This window comes from Notolepis coatsorum (assembly GCF_963971535.1).
Source record: "Notolepis coatsorum genome assembly, chromosome: 10".
NCBI classification, from domain to species: domain Eukaryota; kingdom Metazoa; phylum Chordata; class Actinopteri; order Aulopiformes; family Paralepididae; genus Notolepis; species Notolepis coatsorum.
In genome coordinates this window covers 22,266,873-22,293,746 of record NC_140174.1, presented here as the reverse complement: position 1 = coordinate 22,293,746, position 26,874 = coordinate 22,266,873, and the positions used below count along the sequence as shown (strand labels likewise).

Below are 26,874 nucleotides of genomic sequence, written 5' to 3'. Positions count from 1 at the left end.
TTTCAATCAATCAATCAATCAATCAATCAATCAATCAAAACTACCCAGCCCTACTAATGTATAGCTTGACTGTGGAGAGAGAGGGAGGGGAGGGGAGGGCAGGGCTACTGGGATGGCTGGGTGGATGGATAGATGGATAGATAGACAGACATACAGTATAATCAGACAGAGAGAGATGAACAGACAGACATACAGATATGTAACGTTTGGGGTCTTGCTCTCTTCTGGGAGCAAAAGCCCTAGCGTTACCCGATGGTAATTACCTGTCTATCTGCCCTGATTGCACTCATTGGTACCTGGTGTGTATAGTTAAGTTGGCTTTATATGTTCTTCCTGGTTACTATTCAGATCATCAGTCGATCACTGAACCTTCCCGCGAGTACACAATTGTAAGTAAAGCTTATCTCTCCTGCCATGCATTAGCCTGCCAGCATTAGCCTGCCAGCATTAGCCTGCCAGCATTAGTTTCAAGTTTCTTTAATAGTTGTCATACAGAAGTACAGAATACTTTCATACAAAATGCTTCTTACTGTTACGCTCCAGAGACTGTGCTAGACAAGATAGTATCAAATAACATAGTATAGCATGTAATTTAGAAGAAGGTCATGTGGTCAATGAGGTCACAGTGTTCGGTATAGACATATGTACAATGTTCTGAGTTACCATATAATATACAATACTATGCAGTGTACTAATGTACAGTACTATATAGTGCAAAGCAGAAATGGGATGAGGTACAATTTAGGTACAATTTACAGTAAGGTGTACGAGTTGTAGTGCAATCCTTCATCAATAAATATAAAGTGTGGGGAGTGGGTGCTACAGTGTGTTTGTTTAAAGTGGGTGTGTGCTATAAAGTGTGTGGAGTGGGTGCTACAGTGTGTTTGTTTAAAGTGAGTGTGTGCGTGTGGATGTGTGTGCTATGTGCGTTTGGTGGTTGTTGTTGTGTAGTGTTCATTGTTCGTTTAGCAGCCTGATGGCTTGGGGATAGAAGCTTCTTCTGAGTCTTTCTGTGCTCGCCTTGAGACTCCGGTATCGCTTGCCTGACCGCAGCAGTTCAAAGAGGCAGTTGTTCGGGTGACTGGAGTCTTTAATGATTCTCTTAGCCTTGCCCTTGCAACGCTTGTTGTAAATGTTCTGGAGGGTGGGGAGCCCCCCTCCAATTGTGCGTTCGGCTGAACGTGTCACTCTTTGTAGTCTGCTTCGGTCTTGTGCAGTGCTATTCCCAAACCAGGAGGTGATGTTGCCGGTCAAGATGCTCTCTATTGTACATGAGTAGAAGTTCTTAAGGATCTTCTGACTGACTTGGAACTTCCTTAGGCGCCTGAGGAAGTAGAGGCGTTGTCGTGCCTTCTTCACAACACTGTCAATGTGTGTGGTCCATGTCAAGTCCTCGGATATGTAGGCTCCGAGGTACTTAAAGCTGTTGACTCTCTCAACCGGTGCCCCGTCGATGCTGAGGGGGCTGTAGTCCTTGACCCCCGACCTCCTGAAGTCCACAATCATCTCCTTTGTTTTGCTGACGTTCAGGGAGAGGCTGTTTTCCTGGCACCATCCCGCCAGGACCTTGACCTCTTCCAGGTAGGCCCTCTCGTCGTTGGCAGAGATCAGGCCCACCACCACTGTGTCGTCAGCAAATTTGATGATTGTATTGCTACTCCGCTGAGCCACACAGTCGTGTGTGTACAGGGAGTAGAGGAGGGGACTCAGAACACAGCCCTGGGGGGCCCCTATGTTGAGGGTGATGGATGAGGAGGTGCAGTTGCCTGCTCTCACCACCTGGGGTCTGCCAGTCAGGAAGTCCAAGACCCACTGGCAGAGGTCATAGTTCAAGCCCAGGTCCCTGAGCTTGGCTATGAGTATGGAGGGGACTATGGTATTGAATGCCGAGCTGTAGTCGATGAATAGCATTCTCACATAGTTCCCCTTCCCCTGTCAGCATTAGCCTGCCAGCATTAGCCTGCCAGAATTAGCCTGCCAGCATTAGCCTGTCAGCATTAGCCCGCCAGCATTAGCCTGCCAACATTAGCCTGCCAGCATTAGCCTGCCAACATTAGCCTGCCAGCATTAGCCTGCCAGCATTAGCCTGCCAACATTAGCCTGCCAGCATTAGCCTGCCAGCATTAGCCTGCCAGCATTAGCCTGCCAGCATTAGCCTGTCAGCATTAGCCTGCCAGCATTAGCCTGCCAGCATTAGCCTGCCAACATTAGCCTGCCAGCATTAGCCTGCCAGCATTAGCCTGCCAACATTAGCCTGCCAGCATTAGCCTGCCAGCATTAGCCTGCCAGCATTAGCCCGCTCTGCGATGAGCCGTGTAACTTTCTAACAGCACTAATAACGACTTGAGGACGTCCTCTAATCACCTTGTTATCTGCTCGCTACTGTTTCCCAGCCAAGGGTCTTTTCCCTGGTCGGACATTTGAAAGACTCCATGATAACACTTTTTTAAATGGACGTTTTAAGGGACCGGACAAGGTCTAATCCCTGAGCCGCCGCTTAAACGCAGGTTTCTCCCCAAATCACTTTCAGCTCGATAAGAGCCGGCCCGGGACGGGAGCCCATTAAATCCTCGGGCGTTCACGTTGTTTCTCTAAATCCTCAGTGGCACTCGAGACCTTGACAGAGCGGCGTTGAAGTGCGTTTTGGTTATCTAACCTCAGTAATGAGATCCCCATCCACCGGCTAGACGCAGAGGCGAGGTCAGACCGGGAGACAACAGCACCTCAGGTTAAACGCACCCTCGGTGCAGTCGACCGGGGGGGAGGGTGAACCCACGGCCTCCTCATTGGTAGTCAGAGTCTTTCTATCTCGGTCTGTGTGTGTTGATGACTACCAACCTGTGTGTGTGTGTGTGTGTGTGTGTGTGTGTGTGTGTGGTGTGTGTGTGTGTGTGTGTGTGTGTGTGTGTGTGTGTGTGTGTGTGTGTGTGTGTGTGTGTGTGTGTGTGTGTGTGTGTGTGTGTGTGTGTGTGTGTGTGTGTGTGTGTGTGTGTTGATGTTTCACAGAAGGCCTCCCTACTGTTTTTTGACAGCGGAGTGACGTTTGCAATCTTCCAGGACTGTGGAAAAATACCATTCTCAAAACATAAGTTGAAAATGTGACATAAGGGCTCTGCTACAAACGAACCCGCTAGCTGTAATAATCTACCATCTATATTGTCAAAGCCGCACGGCTTGCCATTTATCATGCTTGACAAGAGTGTGGCCACCTCATTGACACTTATCTTCGTGAATTCAAATCTACACTCCTTTTCCTTCATAATTAAATGTTTTATTATTGATTCAGAGAGTTTCCCATCCACAGATCCCATCTGACTTCTAATTGTGTCCACTTTATTAATAAAGAAGTTATTAAAGTAATTGGCTATTTCCAAAGGTTTTGTAATAAACTTTCCCTCCACTTCTATGAAGGAAGGTGTCCTGGTGAATTTATCCCTCCCCATAGCTTCATTAAGTGCCCTCCAAAGTTTTTTTACTGTAATTTTTACATTCGTCAAGCTTCAAATGATAATTAAAAAAAAGTCTGTCTATTCATTTGAGTGGTTCTGTTCCTAAGAGCTCGATATGCCTTCCAGTCTAAAGATAGACCAGAGGCAATTGCAGACACTTTAAGAGCATTCCTCTTCGCCATACTTGTTTTTAATTCTTTATCAAGCCACTGTGTTTTAGTTGTTCTGACTGTCAGCTTTTTGTGTGTGCGTGTGCGTGTGTGTGTGTGTGTGTGTGTGTGTGTGTGTGTGTGTGTGCGTGCGTGCGTAGATGTGTGTACACACACACACACACATTCACATCAACACACACACACACATCAACAGACACATCAACACATCAACAGACACACACACACATCAACACACACACACACTCTTGTTATTTCTCCGCCTGGGTGATTATGTCGTCTTGGGGGGTTCTCCACTGGAAGGTTATTCGCAGAACATCACAACAACAAAAATCAACCAGAGCAATCAAAATCTGGTTCAAATTCTCCTTCTTTTTTTTTGCTGGTTCACTACGTCTCCCTTCCGTCTTCATGATAATCATTTATTTCTATAAATTATTTCTATTTCCTCTTGATTTCCCTTTTGCTGTCTTAGCTGTCTTGTTGTCGCCTTGTTCTTTTCTTCGTTTGCGGAGAGGTCGTGGCTCGGCGGTCACGGCGGTATGGTAACGGTAGGGATGGGTACCGAATTAGGTACTTTTAAAGGTACCTACCGAATCACGTCGGTACTACCGAGTACCGATTCACGTGAGATTCGTCTGTGCCACATTTCGGTACTGTAAAAAAAATAATAATAATATTTTTTTTAACTTTTACGTCAACGTTCACACGCACAATATACGCTTACCTAGGATTTGACTTGATTCAACAACAAAGCAGTCGGGGCAATGGCAAGCCGAAAACGGTCGAAAGTGTGGTTATTTGAAGTTTGGATTTTTTTTTTTTTTACAACTGAGGTAGGTAGATTACATTTTTAGAGACTAAAGTACCGAAAAAAGGTACCGTTGGGTACCGGTATCGATTCACAGGTACGGGTACCGGTTCAAATGTGAAAGGTACCCAACCCTAGGTAACGGTACGGTTTATGTGAAATATGGGGACATTACATAGACTTACATGCATTCTGTAACTAACCCTAACCTTAACCCTAACCTTAGCCCCCAATCCCTATACCCAATCCCCTCTCCCGCGTGTACGCCTGGCGCCTATGCTGGAGGGGTGCCAAAGTGACTGTCTCATCGCCAAAATCTCACCCCCTATGACGGCAATGGTAGTCATCTCCCAGCTCCTCCCCCTCCGGTCCTAGCTGACGGCAACTGTAGTCAGAGTCGAGTCCGGAAATTCTCTCCGTCCTCCCTCCCCCCCACCACCCCCTCTGAGACACACAGACTCAAGGCTAGTTGAACATGTCTCAACAAATGCGCATGTTTGTATTAATTAATGATTGTGCCATTATTGCTATCAAATGTAATAATTGTGAATGACTTTCTGTAATGAGTTGTATGTGTATGTATCAAGCATCCTTGACTTCCAGGGACAACGATGTAAATAAGTCATTGGCTTTTTCGTTCCTATCCTTGACTAAAGCAAATATGTGATGTAATGATCTGTATATGTTTTGTTGTCTAAATAAATACATACCTACCTACCTAGCCCTAACCATCACCCATAGCTCGTCAAACTAAATCAGGACGTCGAAATGTCCTCATTTGGTAATGTGTCCTGATTTTGTGAGTGTAGTATTGAAATTGTCCTGATTTCTCACATAATCAACACACACACACACACACACACGTCAACATACACACACACACATTTATGGCTATAGGCAACATAGAGTTTTTTTTGTTTTGTTTTTTATAATAACAAATGCATAATCTAACAGAGTAGCCTAACGGATACTGTTGACCCTAGTCTGCCCTGAACTGGACATGATAGCAAAGACATACACACACACACACACACACACACACACACACACACACACACACACACACACACTCACTCACGCACACACAATACCGCCGCCTACGCCTTCCAGCTGGTATTGCACTCCATTGGGAATGGTGTAGTATATTTTCTGGGACGATCCGAGCCGTGCGGGCGGAGTTTAAATAATCAGGCGAGGAAGGCCTCAACAACGATGGCATGGAACAGTAACCCCGCCTGCCCGTCAGTGTGTAACGGTCGGTAATGTGGTACGGACCTCCACAAGCAGTACTTGGATTGGCGATCAGATAATTGGATTATTTCTTTTGCATTACATCAGATACAAGGTAAGAACACTATATATAAATGTTATCGTTGATCTGATATTTATTTCTACCCCGATCGACCTGTGTGTGTGTGTGGCTGTGTGCCGTTGGGTGCAGGAGGTGGGGGGGGGGGGGGGGGGGGGCCTTGGTCCAGGGCTCTTTTCATTCTTGCACGAGGAAGGATAACAATGATGATCTAGCATTGATTTCAGGAAGATTCGATAATCAGGCGAAAAATGACAACGTGTTTAGTGTATTCCACTAAAGGGCTTTTCCTGGAATTACTAAGAATCACCAAAACTATACTCATATTCAAACGGTATAAAACGGAAATGTACCGATGAAAAAAACAATCCATTTTGTACATGTTGACTGGAAGCAACTCACTGATAATCGACGGGTGTATTAGACCCATAGCTATCATTTAAGATATATTTTAAGCACTCGCAAATCTCGCAGTCCCCCCATTGATTAAAGCGGTGGCGTTCTAGCCCCCTCTCGCGCATTAAGCTCCGGCGCTGAATGAGTTAACACACAACACATCAACAAACACACATCAACACACACATCAACACACACTCATCAACAAACACACATAAAAATACACACATCAACACACACACACACATCAACACACAACACATCAACACACACACACACACACACACATGGCTATAGGCAACATTCTTCACAAAATCCAGGTACACACAAACACAAACAACACACGCAAACATCCGTTTTTTTTTTTTTTTTATAATAACAAATGCATAATCTAACAGAGTAGCCTAACGGATACTGTTGACCCTAATCTACCGCTGAACTGGACATGATAGCAAGGGGACACACACACACATTTAGAATCTTTATTTATGTCCACATAAAGACAATGTTTAAAGGACACAAATATTATCAGTGCACTTGGGTTATTCTGAACAATTCTGACAATCGTGCCCAAATTGACAATGGCAACCAAAGTTACACACACACATGGATGATGAACCTGACAATCAACACCACAGCTCATGGGTACAGATAGCAGCGTCTTCTCCAAATTGCCCGGCTGCCAATAATTGCTGACACTGAGCAATATCTTGCTAATTGTTTGGCTCTTATCTTCGGAAGACCGGCCATCTGAAGGCCTCTAACACCCAACTTATGGATATGACCCACCCAGGCTTCCAAATATGAAGACTAAAAGTTTACAGTTGTAGCCGAATTGTGATATGGTATGGTCTAGCAGTTGATATTTTAACATTTTGGTTGTAAAGGCTTCCTCTAGACTGTAGTCAAACGTGCAACCAACTTCTAGGATGAGAACCTCTCTGTTATTCTCATTAACAACAACAACATCGGGGGTGTTTGCTGAAATATCAGAGAACAGTGAATTGTCCCTACACAGATTGAGCATAATGGCTTCACACTGGTGTGCTTATACAGCTTATATGTTTGATTGATTGATTGAAAAGTTTATTAACAGATTGCAGAATGGGTACAGTACAGTACAGCTCAATACAGGTTGCAGGTGACCCGAGTGTGGAACTGACACTGTCTGCAATCAGATCCACGATCCTATCATGCCTACAAATGTAGAGCCCTTTGTATGCATGACAGCCATTGAGTATGTGAGACATGGTTTCTGTTGTCTGTTCGTGACCATGGTGTATGCAGTGTGGGCTATGACTGCCAGGGAACCAGATGGAAAGGTTGAGCATCGATGGTAAAACCTGTGGCCTAGCTTTTAAAGTGAAAATGATGATGCTCTCATCAATAGCTACATTTTTTAAAACTGCATGCGAGACAGAGTGGTCAGCGGCAGGGAGACAGGCAAGCTTCCCTTGCAGTTTAAGCTTAGTCCAGTGTTGACGTTGGCGTTGTTGTTGTGCCGACATGAGATGGCCACGGGCATTAGTAAGTGGCAGTTCATGCCACGTTCCACAGATGTCAATGGTGGCCTTCACGGAGATGGTAGGGTCAGAGATGATCTCCTCAGAAACATTAACAGCGTCTGAGTCCGGTCCCACCCACTCCAGGGCCACGTTAGACCAGCCGCATAGGTCATTCAGGTCTGGCCAGTCAGACCACACCCCGAATCCGGGGGCGCGGCTGTCCAGCTTTCCACTTGCTTTCTTCTTGTAACCCAGGAAGTTTGGATCCGACCCACACGCCTGGGGGACCTTGCGTCTCTGCAGGTCTAAGAACAGAGAGGCTCTGGCCTGCTTTCTGACGTGCTGGTCGTCACTGTTCAGCATGTTGAGAAGATGACTGAGTCTCGTGGCAATGTGCGTCCATTCAAAGTTGGGAACATCCAGGCCGCCCCTCCGCATGGTATGGAATATGATGTCCCGTGTTGAGTGAGTGTTCAGTCCAGTCCATTGTCTCACCATCTGTACGGTTTTATTGTTCATCTCACAAAGAAATTTGCGAGGAATATGTACATTTGAGAATAGGTGCTGAACTTTGACCAGGGCTATCTGTCTGACTGCTTCAAGTTTCATGATGAGTGGCAGGGACGATGAGTCAATTAAATCTAATCTGGTTGAGTAATCAGAGATAATTTCACTCACTTGTTGTTCCCATTCACCTGCCACATTAAATTTATGACCCAGATAGGTATATGTTTCATGACGTGCGTAGACTCTCAGTGGCTTGTTATCAACTGTAAATGTGGGAATTATATCTGATTTTGCCCGGTACCAGCTGTTTTCCCTGCTCCGCCTCTCATAGAATACAGCACATTTTGCATATTTGACCTCTAATCCAGACCACTCTAGGAAGGAGTCGGTTCTGGAGAGCATGGTGTTTATGACATCCTCCTGTCTGGAGGCTATTATTACATCATCTGCATACCCCTGGACGGGGTTAGGGGACATTACATTAGGGGGAGCGCAACTACAAAGCCATTTTAACCATGAGTTGATAGCGAGTATACAAAGTTGACTGCACTCCATGGACAGCCTGTCTTTATACCTACTTGGAGTGGGATTGGGTCTGTGAGCTGTTTGCCACAAATCACCTGTATGTATGAACCAGAGTAAACATCCCTAACAATGTCAATGAAAACCTGGGGTAGATGTATTTCCTCAAGGGCTGTCAGCATGACATTGTGTGCTAGGATTCCAAAAGCATCACGGAAATCCAGAAACACTGAATAAAATGTACTGGACTCGTGTTTGAAATCATCAATGCCTGTTTTGAGACAGAACACATGCTCATTCATGCCTTGCCTGTTGATATAGGCCTTTTGTTTGGGAGACAGTATGTTTTCATCCACAAGCCAAGGCAAGACACGGTCAAGGATACATTTCATAAATACCTTGTAGATGGTACGAAGAAGTGAAATGTCTCTCCAGGTTGATGGGTTGTCCGGGATATTGTCCTTTTTGGGAATTCTGTGGACGAGAGCACCGTTCCATGACTCAGGCACTGTTTTGTTCTCCAGGCAGGCATTAAAGATTGATGTTAAGATACCTGGCTGCGTGGCTTTGAGTGACTCATAAGTGACACCGTCCATGCCACTCGATTTATTGTTAGGGAGAGCGTGCAACACTGTCTCCACCTCCTCCTGCGTAAAATGTGCGGTGTTCGGGGAACAGGCTGGCTCCGTGGGGGATAGCGTGTGATGCTATGGTGGTAAAGGGAGAGGGTCGCCAATGCGCATTTCTCCCTGACATTTCTGCTGATAATAAGAACCTGCACTTGCTTGCAGTTACTGGGGCACGGAGGGTGGCTGGGATATTCGCTGTTGTTTAACACAATCTGAATGGCTTTAGAACGTTTGTGTTGCCAGAGGTAGGACAGTTTGTTTCGGCTCACCTTCCTCCTCCCTTGGTCGCCTCCGGCTGATGTTAATGACGGCTGCACTGTCTCTCGGATAAATCACAATTGTGATTCAATCCAGGTGGTGACTAGTGCAGGTGTTAGTGCATCTGGGAGTTATTTTTTCACCGGGAACTTTTTCAGAACCCGAGCGACGTATTTCAGAAGAGGGTATCCAAGTGGGCCCCCCCCCAGTGATTTACCGCTGTAAAAGCTCCGTTCCTGAAAAATACTCCGTTCAGGAGGGTAAATAGTCGGATCCAAACTCCAGGATTTCCCGATGAAACGTAGTGGTGTTTCTCGTCACTGTGTTCCGAATCAAGGCTTTTCCTGAAGGCTCTCTCGCGAGCTTGCAATTCAGACCACCGCTGCTCATCCAAGGGCTGGGCCGTGTCAGAGAAGTCCGTGTGGAGCGGCAGCTCCAGGCCCGACAGGTGGATTGGCGTCGGGTCATGGGGAATCCATTGTTGTTGATAGATTCTCCCACTTTGGAGCGCTCGCTTGTAGGCAACTTTGATCGCCGAGACCAGACACATAGTCCAGAACAATCTCCACAAGAACATATTGCACATTACTACGTTAACGGCGGCAGTTACGACGGGTGTTTGCCCCGATGTTAAGAACGGTGCGCACACACACCATTCTTAACATCACACACACACACACGCACACACACGCACGCACACACACACACACACACACACACACACACACACACACACACACACACACGCACACACACACATCAACGCACAACACAAAACCTTGGAGTGCTACTTACTGTAGCAGCAAGCCCACCCTCTGTGAGTGAGTCAGATTCCTGAGAACCTGCAGTCCTTCCTAGTGGCATCAGCACGACTTCAACCACACTCACCTCTCCTGTGAGCTGACAAACTATAAACAACAAATAAAGTGCCCCACCAGGGGCACAAACACTCTGGACCACTGCTACAGCGCCATATTAGCTGCTTACCGTGCTTTCCCGAGAGCTCCGCTGGGCAAATCTGACCACGCGATGTTGCTCCTCATACCAACATACCGGCAAAAACTGTCAAATGCGCGAAATCTGGTCCCCAGAGGCAGTGGACACTCTGAAAGGCTGTCTGGAGTGCACTCTTTGGGACTCTCTCACGCCCACGTGCGACTCACTGGATGCATACACAACCACCGTGACGTCATACATCCGGTGTTGTGTGGAGATGTGCATATCCCCACTAAGACCGTCACGTCACATGGAAACAATAAACCCTGGTTCAACAAGGACATAGCATCACTACGAAAAGAAAAGAACACAGCCTACATAAATGGAAATAAAGAGCAGTACAAATCTGCAAAATATAAACTACGGTCTGCCATCAGGCAGGCCAAATCAAATCATGCAAAAAAAAACTGGAAGATCAATTCGCTGCCAACAATCCCAGAGCAGTCTGGAAGAACCTACAAGAAATAACAAACTACAAAAAAATGACCCTCAGCACTGGGGCCCCCCAGGGCTGCGTCCTTTGCCCTTGGCTCTTCTCCCTCTACACCAACCAATTCACCCCCCTGGACAGTTCAGTCAAGGCCTTCAAATACGCAGACGACACCATCACCATCCTGGGCCTCATCTCCAACAACGATGAGTCCATTTACCGGCAGGAGGTGGACAGAGCAGTGAGGTGGTGCTCAACCAACAACCTCCTGCTCAACACCTCCAAAACCATGGAAATTGCCATAGACTTCAGGACTTCAAAAAAAAAAACCATACTCCCAATAACCATCTCAGACCAACCCATAACCCTAACTGAATCATTCAAGTTCCTTGGCACCCACATCAGCAATAAACTCAAATGGGACATTAACACCACTGCCATCATCAAGAAGGCCCAGCAGTGCCTGTACTTCCTCAGGCAACTGGTCCAATTCTACACTGCCATAATTCAAAGCATCCTCACCTCATCCATCACAGTCTGGTATGGTTCCACTGACAAACACACCAAACACAAACTCCAACGCATCACCAAAACAGCCTCCAAAATAATTGGCTGCCCCCTCCCCTCTCTGGACTCCATCTACACCTCACGCACAGTCACCCGCTGTGGTAAAATAGTCAACGATCCCTCTCACCCAGCACACCACTTATTCCAGCGCATGCCCTCAGGTCGCTACAGGTCCATTCTAACCAGACACACACGCTTCACAAACTGTTTTTTCCCCACAGCAGTCCGAACACTAAACACCCTGGCCCGCCCCCCTTTGCACCGACGGGCAAGCATCCGTCACTGACTGACACTGTAGTGTTACATGTGACTGTCCTGTATGTACAGTATTTATGTATATATGTATTTATTGTGGGGATTGGGAGGTGGGAGGGGGGGGCGTTTGATGTCTGATGTTTCATGTTGATGTAACCAGTGCTTAACAAACTGTACCGCAAACAATTACCACCAACCATCGTTGTGTGGCATTGAAGTATCTTGTATCTTGTGCGGGAGAGGGCAGGGCTGCGTGCGGCGTGGTCCTCCCGGGCGCTGTGCCCCACAGCCGTCTCCCCGGGCTTCATATAGGCAGCAGCCCCTGTGGCATCGCTTCTCATCTCTCATTCATTATTCAGCGGTCCGGCGTGGGAACCATGGTTACCCTCACGTCCTTCCCACTATTATTAATATGATGAATTTAGGCCACGTTTGGTATTCCGGTGGCGTTTGTGAGATTATTATTATTACGCTGACGGGGTGGACTTGATGACTATTTGTGAGGCGTTGTGAGATTATTATTATTATTACGCTGAGGGGTGGACTTGATGATTCGGGGACGGTTTTATTGTGCTACTGTATGTGATATCCCCCCCCCCCAGAAAAAAAAGAATTATGATTTATTTTGCACATTATTCTCACACACACGGCCAAAAACCTGAGTTGCACACAGTCACTTAGTTTGACGGCTTATTGAGAGTAAGCGAGTTTGAATATGGCAGCCAGTGATGTCATCGGGGACACTGAATCCTTGTGTTGTGTTAATTACAACTCCATGAAATGATAAGGTACAGTAGCAGTCCCTGTAAGACAAGGTATGGCTATTTTCTCATCCACAACATTTCACGGTGCTGTAATTAATACACACACACACACACACAGATGTACACATTGTACATCTTTGTAAACATGTCAATATATATTACATATATATATCTTTTTTATTTAATATTTATTTATCCAGGCAAGCAATTAAGAACAAATTCTTATATACAAAAGCAGCCTGTCCAAAAAGCAAAGGCCTTTTGTGGGAAGGGGGGGTGGGAGGCTGTAACAAAAACAAGGTTATGTACATGCATACAAGTAAATAAAATACAAAATGACAGTAGCAATAGTATACAAGGACAACAATAAATAAGGGAGAGAATGAAAGGGAGAGAGGGAAAAAGAGAAAGGGAAAAAGAGAAAGGAAGAGTGAGAACCAGGGGGAGAGAGAGGGAGAGCGAGAACCAGAGGGGAGAGAAAGAGAGATACGTAACGTACAACATTTACCTTTTTCCTGTGGTCCATTAGTACTATAATTTACATATTTCAAGGTGTGTAGCTACAGTTTCCTGGCCTTTGTTAGTGTAGCCGCGCCGGACAGGCCGGTGTCGTTCCCCGCGCGTAGACTGTACATTTAGCCTCGTCGGTGCCAGTCTTTCATTAGTTATTTTGGCTGGAGCCTCTCCCCCCGGAGACCTGGCAGCGAGCAGACAGCCTGGAAGTGTTTGTGGAAACACTTCCACTGTTGGAGCGGCTCACTTCCTCTGCCAAAACCCATGCCGAACTCCTCCTTTACAATCCCCCCCCCCCCCCCCTACCTATAAACACACACACACACACACACACACACATATACACAGAAACACACACAACTTCTTCTGACTAAAGAGACTCCTCGTTCTCCTCCTCAGCGGGTTGCTTGGCCGGCTGATTTAAGTGTGTAATCATTTCCAATGAAGTGACGCAGCAGCGGCGCCGCGGGCCGATCCGCCGCCACACCACCATCACTTTAATGATGTCGATTGTGATGGGAAATAAATTGAAAATCTTTGCCCCCTCAGTGAAAGTTTCCTGCTCTTTCAAACGTGTTCCAAAAGTGGATGTCTGCCTCGTCTCTCTCTCATTCTCTCTCACTCTCTCTCTCCTCTCTCTCTCTCTCTCTCTCTCTCTCTCTCCTCTCTCTCTCTCTCTCTCTCTCTCTCTCTCTTCGTCTTTCTCTCTCTTTCTCTCTCTCTTTTTGTCTTTCTCTCTCCCCATTCTCTATCTCCCTTCCTTCCTCTCTCTCTCCCCATTCTCTCTCTCTCCTCGTCTATTTCTCTCTCTCTCTTTCTCTCTCTCCCCCGTTCTGTCTCTCTCCCTCACTTCCTTCCTCTCTCTCTCCCTTTCTCTCTCTCTCTCTCCCCGTTATCTCTCTCCCTCCCGCTCTATCTCTCCCTTCCTCTCTCTCTAGAGTGGGGGAGATAGACAGACAGGGAGAGAGAAAGAGAGAGGGGGAGATAGAGAAAGAGAGACGTATCTCTCTGCCACTAATTAGCTACGTACAACACTGCAGCCGCCAGCTATGTTGGGAATTCCAATGTGTTCTGTTGCTTCCTTGTTTTGTTTTGGTTGTTTCTCTCTCTCTCTCTCTCTCTCTCTCTCTCTCTCTCTCTCTCTCTCTCTCTCTCTCTCTCTCTCTCTCTCTCTCTTCTTCTTTCTCTCTCTCCCTTCCTTCCTCTCTCTCCCCATTCTCTCTATCTCCCTTCCTTCCTCTCTCTCTCCCCATTCTCTCTCCCTTCCTTCCTCTCTCTCCCCATTCTCTCTCTCTTTCTATCTCTCCCCCGTCCTGTCTCTCCATCCCTTCCTTCCTCTCTCTCTCCCCATTATCTCTCCCTTCCTCTCTCTCTCCCCGTTATCTCTCCGCCTCCCGCTCTCTCTCTCCCTTCCTCTCTCTCTCTCTCTCTCTCTCTCTCCCCCCATTCTCTCTCCCTTCCTCTGTCCCTCTCTCTCTCTCCCTCACTCTCTCTCTCCCTCTCTCTCTCCATCTTTCATTATTTCTTTGTATCACTGTTTTGTTCGTCCCCTTCGTCTCTCTCAGTTCTTCTCTCTCGCTATACGGTCTCCCCTCGCTCTATGCTTCACTCTTTCTTTGTGTTGCTCTTTCATTTATCCTCTCTCTCTCTCTCTCTTAGTTCTCCCTCTGGATTTAGGAAGCCAGTCAATCCTGCAGAGATGAGGCACCGATCTCATTATACAATATGAATGTATTCCTATTACATGCAGAGCAGACACCGCTATCAAGGACGATCTGCATATAACGTTGTTTAAAACGTACGACTGGACAGAATGACTAAATCAAACATTGAGCCTAATGGCGCATGTTGTCTTTTATCATAATACCCCCAGTGCATCACAGGGGAGCAAAGCGTTTCTGTGAAGGTTTGGTCATTTATTATACAGTTAACCCCCTGAGTGTGATGAAACAAAAAAAAAAATGTCTTTCTCGGTTAGAGATTAAATCTATTGAACTACGCTACCCAGAATACCTTGCTCTGCGGTTTTGATTGATTGATTGAACATTTTATTAACAGATTGCAGAATAGGTACAATACAGTAGTACAGCTCAATACACACAACTGTTAACACATTGAGGGCCAGCAGGGGGCGCATGATTTATCGCTTGAATGCCAGCCTTTTGGGACTGATTTTCCGATATTTCATGATTTTCGCAGAGCTATTTCTATATTCTATATTATGGCTATGTGTCTAATACGCCCATCGCTTATCAATGACTTGCTTGCAGTCAACATGTATGAAACGGATTGTTTTTTTCATTGGTACATTTCCGTTTTATAGCGTTTTGAAAAACGGACGTTTTTGGACATAAAAGAAAAAAGGAATCGCCCTTTAGTGTAATACACACAACACGTTGTCATTTTCTGGCTGAGTTATGAATCGTTTTCAAATAAATGCTAGATTATCGATAGTATATGTGTACTTATGCACGCTAGAGAAGCAGGCTGGAAAATCGATTATCTATGACCTGGTCAGCGCTAACGACATATACACACAAACACACAAATATGTGAAAAAAACATCTGATTACCCAAGACTGGTAAAATATCAGATGTTCTGCAAAAAGATTATTCCAGTTCCTGATCGCCATTCCAAATATCGATCGCGTTTATTGATCCAACGCTATGTACGCGAAAGACATATTCCACGCTGCTCTGAGGGTCCCCAATGAATGCAGCAGTCTCGGGTTACATTGCCTGAGAAGTAAAATGTGGAATCTGGGTTCCCCCCCCCCCCCCATGCATTTCCATTGAGTCCAATCCAATGGGTGCAATACCATCCGGGAGACGATAGGGGGCGGTATTTGCCCTTTTCGAGGTCAGAGCCAGTCCCAATGATAACGTGAGGCTGGATTGATGAAAAATGTATGGATATCGCTAATAAAAGCAATAACGATTAAATAACGAGATTTCTTGTCGTTGGCACTCAACGCATGGCGGCCAACAACGAGATGGCGGCACTCAACGTGTTAAGGGGATGCAGACCAGAGAAAGACTTTGGTCTTGTTTACATCAGGGTCCCCCATTTTCTTTTTTTTAAACTTACATTTTTATTTAACATTTATAGACATACAACACAATATTTACAGTGACATCCATAACATAACAACATACAGATATGGGCCCTTTGAATATGGCCTCGTTAACCCGTCCAGACCCCCGTAAGAGGAACCCCCCCCCCCCTCCCGCCATCCCCCCCTAGAAACCGAGCTCCCCCGCATCCCAGGTCCGTCCCATGCGGGGCCCAGCACTCAGCGACACGGGTACCCTGAATTTAATTGGGCCAGACCAGTAGAGGGGCGAGGGGTGATACTCCCCCCCACCGAGCCAAGCCCGCTACCTCCCATGTCACCAAGCACCCCACCCCACCCCACGCACAACGAACCCACAACCCACGAGATCCCACTCTCCCGGATCAAACCGCGGAAACGATGCCCCCCCCCCTCGTGTTAGCTTCCGTGTTAGCTTGCAGCTCGTTCTCCGACCAGTCCTCGCCGCGGCCCACCGCCACGTTAGCCCCGAGTCCCTCGATGTCGCTCTGGATGTCCTGCGTGGGATAGCTTGGTTAGCTAACTCCATAGCCCGTGTGCTAGCCCGTACGTCCTGGGCCATCTGCATTATAGCTTGGGTGTTAGCCTGTATGTCAGCCCGTAATTCTTGTACGCTGGCCATCATGGTCACTTGCATCCTCGCTACCCAGGCGGGCTCCACGTTCTCCACGCCTCCGCCTACCTGTGTCACGCTCGTCTGAGTTATCTCTTCCGCCATTTCCGCGTGTCGAGATATTTCCTCCGGTGTTTGTACGTCTTCTGGGTCCTCTTTCTCTCGCTCTTTCTTGTGTTCATCCTTCCTTTTCTCTTATATCTTTGAGTTACCACTTTTTATTTAGTTTTTTGACAGTTTTAGACAGTTTTACTTCCTTCTTTCGATATTGTTTGACCGGGAGCTCTTTCAATGGTCGACTACCCACACATCTCCAAACCGGAAGTTCTGTCAGGGTCCCCCATTTCAATTCATCATAACATTATGACATACATGACATACAGATAGACAGTACTGCTACATCTATACATTTATGACATACTAGATCTACAAATATACAGTACTGTTTATGAGTACAAAATAGTCTAAAAGAGAGTATATACATTTGAGGGGGAAGAAACTGTACATTGGAGGAGGTTGGGTAAGTGGGGTGGGAAACTGTACATTGGAGGAGGTTGGGTAAGTGGGTGGGAAACTGTACATTGGGGGTGGTGGGGTGGGGGGGGGAAACTGTACATTGGAGGGGGTTGGGTTAGGACATTTACAGGGGCCAGTTTCTGTAGGTGCTCTTTATGTATGTATGTGGGTAGGGTTTCACATTCCTTTACAGCTGTGGGTAGGGCGTTCCACATTGATGTGGCATAATTGCGAAACGGTTTAGTCCCTTGTTTGAGCCGAATCTGGGTTTAACATGATTTGTGGAGCTCCCTCTGGTGTTGTGGTCGTGGTATTCACTGACCTTTGGGAAGTATTTTGACATGTACATGGGTACCTTAGTGGTGTAGTGTATCTTGTACACCAGGCCCATGCAAGTTGCTGTACTCTGTCGTCTATCTAAGCCATACTAGGTTGTCAAAGTGGGCAGGGGTGAGGTGGGTTCTAGGAGTAAGGTCAAGCAGTAGTCTGACCAGTTTGTTTTGTGATGTTTGTAATCTTGTTTTTAGCACCTTTTGAAGTGCTTTGGTACCATGAGGTGCAAGCATAGTCGTAGTACCCTTGAATGAGTTGTCTTGAGTGATGGGCCGGCTGCAAAAGTTGAGAAGCAAATGAGCGACTCGGACTGACTAGGTAAGTGTTTGAGTGAGAGAAACAAACACGTAACTCAAGTCATTACCAGTTTTACCAAACTGTTTTCAATATCGCCCTATAACCTCATTTACCCATTGTAAAAGGCGGCACGGTGGTGTAGTGGTTACGCTGTCGCCTCACAGCAAGAAGGTCCTGGGTTCGATTCCCGCTTGGGGAGTGGGGACCAGGTTGCCATGGTACCTAGGTTGTGTATCTCCCGGGCTTTTCTGTGTGGAGTTTGCATGTTCTCCCCCCGCGCTCGCAAGGGTTTCCCCTCCAAAAAAAAGATAAACCCAATGGAAAACATACAGAACAGATTGCTAACGCTGGACGTGTCCCTTGGCACAGACGGGAAGGACGACGGATGCGTCAAGCGCAGAGTAGAAATGTCATCGGCGACCCAAAAAATAAATGCACATGTGTGTTCCTATGTGTCGCCCATCGCACGTGTGTGTTCCTGTGTGTCGCCCATCACACGTGTGTGTTCCTATGTGTCGCCCATCACACGTGTGTGTTTCTGTGTGTCGCCCATCACACGTGTGTGTTCCTGTGTGTCGCCCATCACACGTGTGTGTTCCTGTGTGTCGCCCATCACACGTGTGTGTTCCTGTGTGTCGCCCATCACACGTGTGTGTTCCTATGTGTCTCTAGTCGCCCATCGCACGTGTGTTCCTGTGTGTCGCCCATCACACGTGTGTGTTCCTATGTGTCGCCCATCACACGTGTGTGTCGCCGCTTGACTACGTTGCAATGTGTGCTACAAATTAAGACTTCTTCAAATCAGTTTAATGTAAACATTTCAAACTTGAAGCTGCAAACGAAACGCCGTACGTCAAAATGGTCCGTTTTGCTCCTGACTTTCACACTACGCTCCGAAAGCCACTGCAGGGAGGAGAGGCTGGCAGCGGGGGAGAGAGGCTGGCAGCAGGGGAGAGAGGCTGGCAGCGGGGGAGAGAGGCTGGCAGCGGGGGAGAGAGGCTGGCAGCAGGGAAGAGAGGCTGGCAGCAGGGAAGAGAGGCTGGTAGCGGGGGAGAGAGCTGGCAGAGGGGAGAGAGGCTGGTAGCAGGGGAGAGAGGCTGGTAGCAGGGGAGAGAGGCTGCAGCAGGGGAGAGAGGCTGGCAGCAGGGAGAGAGGCTGACAGCAGGGGAGAGAGGCTGGCAGCAGGGGAGAGAGGCTGGCAGCAGGGAGAGAGGCTGGCAGCAGGGAAGAGAGGCTGGTAGCAGGGGAGAGAGGCGGCAGCAGGGAGAGAGGCTGGCAGCAGGGGAGAGAGGCTGGTAGCAGGGGAGAGAGGCTGGTAGCAGGGAAGAGAGGCTGGTAGCAGGGGAGAGAGGCTGGTAGCAGGGGAGAGAGGCTGGCAGCAGGGAGAGAGGCTGGCAGCAGGGGAGAGAGGCTGGCAGCAGGGGAGAGAGGCTGGCAGCAGGGGGAGAGAGGCTGGCAGCAGGGAAGAGAGGCTGGCAGCAGGGGAGAGAGGCTGGCAGCAGGGGAGAGAGGCTGGCAGCAGAGGAGAGAGGCTGGTAGCAGGGAAGAGAGGCTGGCAGCGGGGGAGAGAGGCTGGTAGCAGGGGAGAGAGGCTGGCAGCAGGGAGAGAGGCTGGTAGCAGGGAGAGAGGCTGGTAGCAGGGGAGAGAGGCTGGCAGCAGGGAGAGAGGCTGGTAGCAGGGGAGAGAGGCCAACAAAAGCAAACCAAGCTAGGCATCTCTCTTCTCCTAAACACCCATACACCCCTCTTCTCTTGATTGTTGCCGTTATATGTACAACTGTTGCTCGGTTAATTCAACGACCCTAACTGCCAATACTAGACGAACACTAGACTAACACCCCTCCCTCCCCCCCCCCCCCCCCCCTCCCCTCTCTCTGTCACATCAGGTGTGAAGGCGGTCTTCACGGGCCACTACCATCGCAACGCAGGGGGTCGCCACGACGGCCTGGACATGGTCGTGAGCTCCGCCCTCGGCTGCCAGCTGGGGGAGGACACCCACGGGGTGCGGGTGGTGGTGGTGACCGCCGACGACATCGTCCACCGCTACTACAGTCTGGAGCTGCTGAGTGGGCGGGGCATAGACGAAGACCTCAGGAAGCTGCTGCAGGCCTGACGGAGCCAGAACGAGGAAGTCGCTGTTCAATCAAACAGACTTTTACTTTGTGATTTGTTTCCATTCTACTACATGCCACCCTGTTTTCTTAGGGGGTCCTCCAATACGGTCATGAATGTGCTTAGGGGATCTTCATTACCACCAATAATAAAATAACAACAATAAACGAAATCTCGTGAAATGCCACGACCTTGATGCCACGTGCTAACCTCGCAATATAAACCCCCGTGGTCAATCGTTCTGTATATTATAGAAGATTAGACACTATGAAAAGAATATGAATTGATATTTTTTTTACAGAATGGTTATACTTGGTTATACTATGGTTATATGTACAAATCTGTGTTGATTTCAGAAGTGGGGGGTAAACGTTGTGCTCTATAAGGAGCAGCAACGCCGTTGTTCTTTCCCCTCAGATCTTTCTGGTGCAGAACAGCATCATATACCACAGCTCTCCAGCTCAGCAGCTGCATTTAACCATAATAACACCTGCTATAGATTCAAGATTCAAGATTGTTTATTGTCATATGCACAGTTAAACAGACAGTTTGCCATACAATGAAAATTACTTACTTTGCTAGTCCGCCCTTCACACAAAATCACACAATACTTAACTTAAACATATTTAAATACAAGCGAGTGCTATATTGACCACATTCACACGGTGGCCATTTTGCTCTTATGTCGTGCTTGACATCAGGGGCGTGCACAGTCCATTTTAGTTTAGTTTAGTTTATTACGTTTATTGAATAGGACAGTGCACATTTTCAACAGTAATGAGACAGAGTACCGCCACTGTAAATATGCCAGTGTCAGCTGGGTAGCTAGTTTTCAACTGTAGTCCCTAGGCAAGATGTGGATGCCAGGTAAAAACTGAATAGATAGACATTTATACATTTTAAGAGCATCATTAAAACAGTATTTGAATATAACCAGCATAGTTAAAAGTGGTTAAGGCTATAAAATACATAATTTGCTATTCGCAAAGTGGGGGAAAATACAGAGTAGGATAGGAGAATACAATACAGAATACAGGAAAGAAAAATGCTGACAGCAACATGTAGGCATGCAAACAGGCAGACAGACATACATTAAGTGACACACACTACTAATTAACTACTAGCACACACATTTGGGGGGCAAGGGCTCAAGCGGGGGGGGGGGGGGTGTGGTACTTTATAAATAATATGGTCTATTCTTCGTGGATAGTAGTATACATTTCCGTTCTCTCATATTTGAAGAAAACATATATATATTTTGGGGGGGGGGCAAAAAGGGCAGGGCCTCAAGGCCCCTTCGGGCCTATCTGTGCACACCACTACTTGACAAGAGCAAAATGGCCACCATGTGCATATGGTTATGGTCCCAAGACATACTGTGGTGCAGTCCCGGCGCTATCAATGTAAACATTTTAAATAAAAGAGTTGAGAATGTAACGATGCTTCTAACTATCCTAAAACATGCATTATTTAACCTCACAGCATTTACTGTAGCTACGGCGTAATGCCAACATTAGCGATCCTATGCAAGCTAACCCAGTGACCATTATATTCTGTGGGTCCATTACGTGTATCGTGGTTCCCTGAGCCTGACAAAGGTCAGCTACCTGCTGACCTTGGAATGAGTCCAGAGTCCTGGTCTGTCCTGGTCTAGTCTGGTCTGCTCTAGTCTGATCTGGTCTAGTCTAGTCTGCCTCTTTAAACACAACAAAACAGAACTCACCTTTGTACCATTTATTTTATGCAAGTCATTGTCCTTAGATCTCACGGTGGAGGATTGGCGTCAAGCTGCTGCCACATGGTCGCACCAGTCAGGTGAGCACGTAGGACAACGGAGTGAGGGGGGGCGGGCGGTCCAGACATTCAACATGCCTCTTAAATCCTAAGCAGTGTGTCAGTGTTGTGTACCAGTCTCACAGCCCAGTATATGGGTGACAGTGCCTCAGGAGGTAGAGCAGTCGTCGGGTAGTCGGAAGGTTCCTGGTTCGATTCCCGCTCCTCCCGGGCAGCGTGTCGAAGTGTCCTTGAGCAAGACACTTAACCCCTAATTGCTCCTGATGAGCAGGGTTGGCACCTTGCATGGTTGCCTCTTCTGTAGTGTGTGATATGTGAGGAACAAAATTTTATTCATGACACTACTCACATGCTGAATGCCTTTCAAATGGACGGATTTACTTGACAGAATGACTTTCCCTAAATGGCTCTACTCGATTACACCCCCCTCCTCCTCCCTTCCACCACACACACACACACTCACTCTGACCGACTGGCAATGCAAGGGAGTTGTCATGGCAACCCTTGAGCAACACATTTTGTGTGTTTTGCGTGTGTGTCCTCTTTTTCTGCGTGTGTGTGTGAGAGAGAGAGTGAGCGAGTGAACTAATGCAGTGGCCAAGCCTTGAGGGTGTTTGTGTGTATATGTGTGAGTGTGTGTGTGTGAACGTGAGCGTGCGTGTATGTGCATGTGCATGGAGTGGTTGGTACTGTAGGTGGTTTTCCATCAGCGAACCACAATTGCTGACCTCATTTCACACGAGCGGCACCCTCTCTCTTCCAAACCCTGGCTTGTGACAGACAGAGAGAAGAAGGGAGGGTGGGGTTAGGTGGGTGTCGCGGGGGGGGGGATGATAATGACTGTGAAAGACGGCTCAGTCCATATCCTTCATTTCCTGTCTGAGAAGGAAGCTCATGTTCTTATCTATTTTATATCCTCGTGCTCGCCCGGCTCAGTGACATTGTTCTTTATTATTTTTCTCTTCTTCTATGGTGATCCTTACAGCACCTTTCATTCTGCGGACGCCGCGCCTCTCGCGTGGTTCCCTCCCGACTCGTCCTCGGACTGCAGCGGTTACCGTGCGGGTTTTGTGTCATCCTGACATATCATGTTGTTGTTGTTGTTTTTTTACAATAAATGTTGATTTTAAGCAACGGGGTGATTGTTTTGTTATTCGTGACGACGTGTATTCTGATTAGTCGGTACTTGTCTGTCCCCTGGCTCATTTAATCCAACATGTGTGCAGTCATCCAAAAGTGGATGTCTGCCTGTCTCTCTCTCTCTCTCTCTCTCTCTCTCTCTCTCTCTCTCTCTCTCTCTCTCCTCTCTCTCTCTCTCTCTCTCTCTCTCTCTCTCTCTCTCTCTCTCTCTCTCTCTCTTCACTATTGCTCCCACACACACAGCTGTTCAGTGCTAATGTGTTGAAAATGATGTTCAATCCCTCTTTCTGGCTGTAAAGTTGCCATCATTTGTGTAAATTTGGTCCTTGTCAATTTTAAAAGGCTGTATAGTAGTCGTATATATATGTGTGTGTGTATGTACATATATATACGTGTGTGTGTGTGTGTGTGTATATATATATGTATGTGTGTGTGTGTGTGTATATAAATATATTACTCTGTAAATATAGCCAGAGGTCAGCAGTTCCTTTGATCTCTGCTCTGGTTCAGAGGATTCACTCTACTGGGACAGATGAAAGCTACCTGATGTTTATTGATCACATGTCCCCCAATCCCTAATACACACTCACACACACACTCACACACACACACACTCGCACACACACACACACACGCGCGCGCGCACGCCACGCATGAGTGACTCCACAGCATTAGCGTCGAGGGTATAAAGTTAAGTATGTGGAGTGCCTTCGCCATCTCCAGTGTTTTCCTTGTGGAGGTTGTTTTAAGATGCTGTGGGATGAGAGAGACCGAGAGAAAGAGACCAAGTCCCATATTCTCAAAGCTTTCCAAAGTACAGGAGTGCTGATCTGAGGCCAGTGACCTGTGAACACTCTTCACGACCTTAATCAAGCTGTACTGACTCCAGATCAGTACACCCACTTTGAGAGGCGTTGCCCGTGTGGACCCAGAAGGCCACAGAGTGGAGTGTAATAACATGTCATTTCTACGAGGTCATCATGGGACAATCACTACGCAACACTCAAGACCGAGCTTCTAATGGAATGTAAGAGCCAGAACGCCATGTCTTGAATCCTCGCAAGGAAGTCACTACTGTGATGTGGACTGTTCTAGATTAGAGGATAGTGCTTCTCAAAGTGGAGCCAGGGGACCCCTGGGGGGATTCCACAGCAAAACAGGGGATCTGTTTAATTTCGCTGATATTTTCTTCCACTAGAAGTTAGCGCCATTAGAGAATGAATAATTGTTATACTATTCTGATGATGGGTTTCACTTTACATTTTGTCATTTACAGCAGCTGATGCTTTTATCCAAAGCGACTTACTAGATTGCGAACAACCAGGAGGCAGTGTTGTAGTCGAGTCTCGAGTCCCCGGTGTTCGAGTCCGAGTCCCCATTACTCTAGTCCGAGTCATCAAGGTTGAGTCCACTCCACTCTGGCAGCTACGGGTCATTGTTCGTCAAATAGTGTCGGACTTGAGTGCTGCACTCTGAGTGCATAGTAATATAGACATATTAGCATAGTAGGTAGTAGTATAGCATTGTAGTAAGATATAATAGTAAAAAGCAGTAAGAAGGTTCGTTTTTATTAAAAAGAATGTCAGATGAGATGTGTTTTTAGTCGAAGGCGGAGAATTGGCCACCACTCGTCTGTTATCTTCCCACCTCATTCTGAACTGATTGATATCTAATAACAGTACTGTATCTTCTCAGATGGGGGGGGGGGGGGGGGGGGTCTCTGGGACACAGTAATATTGAATGGGGGTCAGTGGTCTATTACGTATCAACTTGGGGGGTCCTTGACCTGAAAACGCTTGATAACCACTGTTACATGGGATATATATGCTATATAGTTTAGTACATTTCAGTAAAAGTCTACGAGGGTGAAGCTACAAAACACCAGCACGACTGAACGCCACGACTTCCATCCTGCAAACATTAATCACCTTTTACAGCATAATGAAGGTTTATTGAAATGTGTTTTCAAACTGAGATGTTGGAACCAGGGAGACAGCAAAACGACACGCTCTGTGAGTCAGAGCTGCCGTTGCCATGATTGGAACGAGAACAAGTGTATTGCTTTACAAGACTTTTCTTGAGTGTGATGCCCGAGGACTTCAATCCACTTTTGTTTTCCACTCAGAAATGATTCTATGCGCCCGAGGGACTCCTGGTAATTGGTAGATTTATGATGGTAAACAATGACTAACAGCTTTATATCTGGAAATTAGGAAAAACTGAGAATTACTTCTTGGCGGATTTGTGTTTTTTTTTATTTATTTAACATAATTCCCACTAATGCCTTGATATGATTATCAGCTTTTAGTGGAGAGGGAGGTTCAGGAGGAGGCTTGTCCGTCGGCTTGTTTTTCCTCGGTGCTGCCATATAGTCACGAATGTTTCAACGTCACATTACGGCCAATGAAACCCATTCCATATCCAGTTATTATTCCATATCCAATTATAAAAAATAAGAAACGTCTTTGTGACGACTAACGATGAGGTAACGGTTAGTAGTGATACCCTCCCACTCCCACTCCCACACACACCAACACGCATACACTGATTAGTTTCAAGACACAAACAAGACGTGACCGTTGATCACAGTTTGTCATTCTAACACTTCGACAGGAGCCAGATTGCGAGTGACACACACATACACAGTACACACACAAGGCACCGGAACCGAAGCCCCTAATTTTTCCCATAGAGCCCACAGGTGTTTGGGGGGAGGAGGGGGGGAGTAAATGAAAGCTCCGCGTATTGAATCATGGGCCTGACGTCAGGGGTGCCACCTCTCCTGGCAGCGTGCCCGCTGAGAGAGAGGGCCATCTGGGCACCAGAGGAGCCCGTGATGGAGGGCTCCCATCCACTCGTGTTGCCCTGCCCTCTTGGCACGCCGCCAGGCACAGACAGGCCGTAACCAGCCCTTCATGGCTCAGCGGCGGAGGGATGCGCTGGTGACTGTAACATGATAAAGAAGATATTTTTATGCTGAAAGGCAGGATGCGGTGGCAGGGAGATTTAGCGGCATATAGCATGAGCCAAAATCAATGAAACCTATCTGTGTGGTTTCAACTGCGAAGACGCGGTATATGGAACGTAACGGCGGTATCGTTAAGGCTAGCCTGTCTTTATTGGACTGGATATAGAACACGAATGCCCGGAATGAAAATCACACTTCTCTAAACCCTCTGCATAAAACTGCTATTATGATATAGTGTTGCTTCGAGAAAGAAGTCATAACCCTCGTTCTTTCTCTCTGATTGATTGATTGATTGAACATTTTATTAACCGATTGCAGAATGGGTACAATACAGTACGGCTCTCCTTCCGTTCTCTCCATCCCTCCGTCCGTCCTTCCCTGTTTGTCCCTCTCTCAGAGTCCTAGTGTTGGACATGGAGGTCTGATGTGGCTGGTGACCAGTGGGCACGTGTATACCCGCCCCCCCACCCTCCCACGCACGTCGTCAGATCATGGAAACCTTCGGGGGGGGAAATCATCAGATCACGTCATGCATCACATACTGTATGGGAAGTAAGACCCCCCTCGCTACTCTATCGCAGAGTTGTTTACACACACACCTGCAACTGTCACCCAGCCTTTTAATTGCAATTAGTCTGTTCTGCTTCATGTATTACATACCTTGTACGTGATTGTAATTGTATTTGGTTGTTTGTTTGATGTGTCTTTTAATTATCTCCCTTACCTCTGTCATGTATATGTATTGTCTGTCTCTTTTATTGAGTTTTTTTTGTCCCCTTTCCTCGTTACCCTTGGAGAGGCTCTTTTGTCCTCTCGCCAGGCCGTCATTGTAGATAACAATTTGTTGTTAATTGACCTGCCTGGTTAAAATAAATATATCGATTCAGAGATCGTTTCATCGCTGTCTAAACCGTTGAAAAGAAAGAGA

General features: G+C 47.0%; 1 protein-coding gene across 1 annotated transcript in view; it reads left to right on the top strand.

Annotated features, from left to right (window-relative positions):
• cpped1 (calcineurin-like phosphoesterase domain containing 1) overlaps nucleotides 1–20,786 on the top strand; it is a 105,511-nt gene extending 84,725 nt beyond the window's left edge. The window contains 1 exon segment of the mRNA XM_084323809.1: nucleotides 19,819–20,786. Within this exon segment, the coding sequence (XP_084179935.1) occupies nucleotides 19,819–20,045 (227 nt within the window). The 3' untranslated portion in view covers nucleotides 20,046–20,786.
• The last annotated feature ends 6,088 nt before the right edge of the window (nucleotides 20,787–26,874 follow it).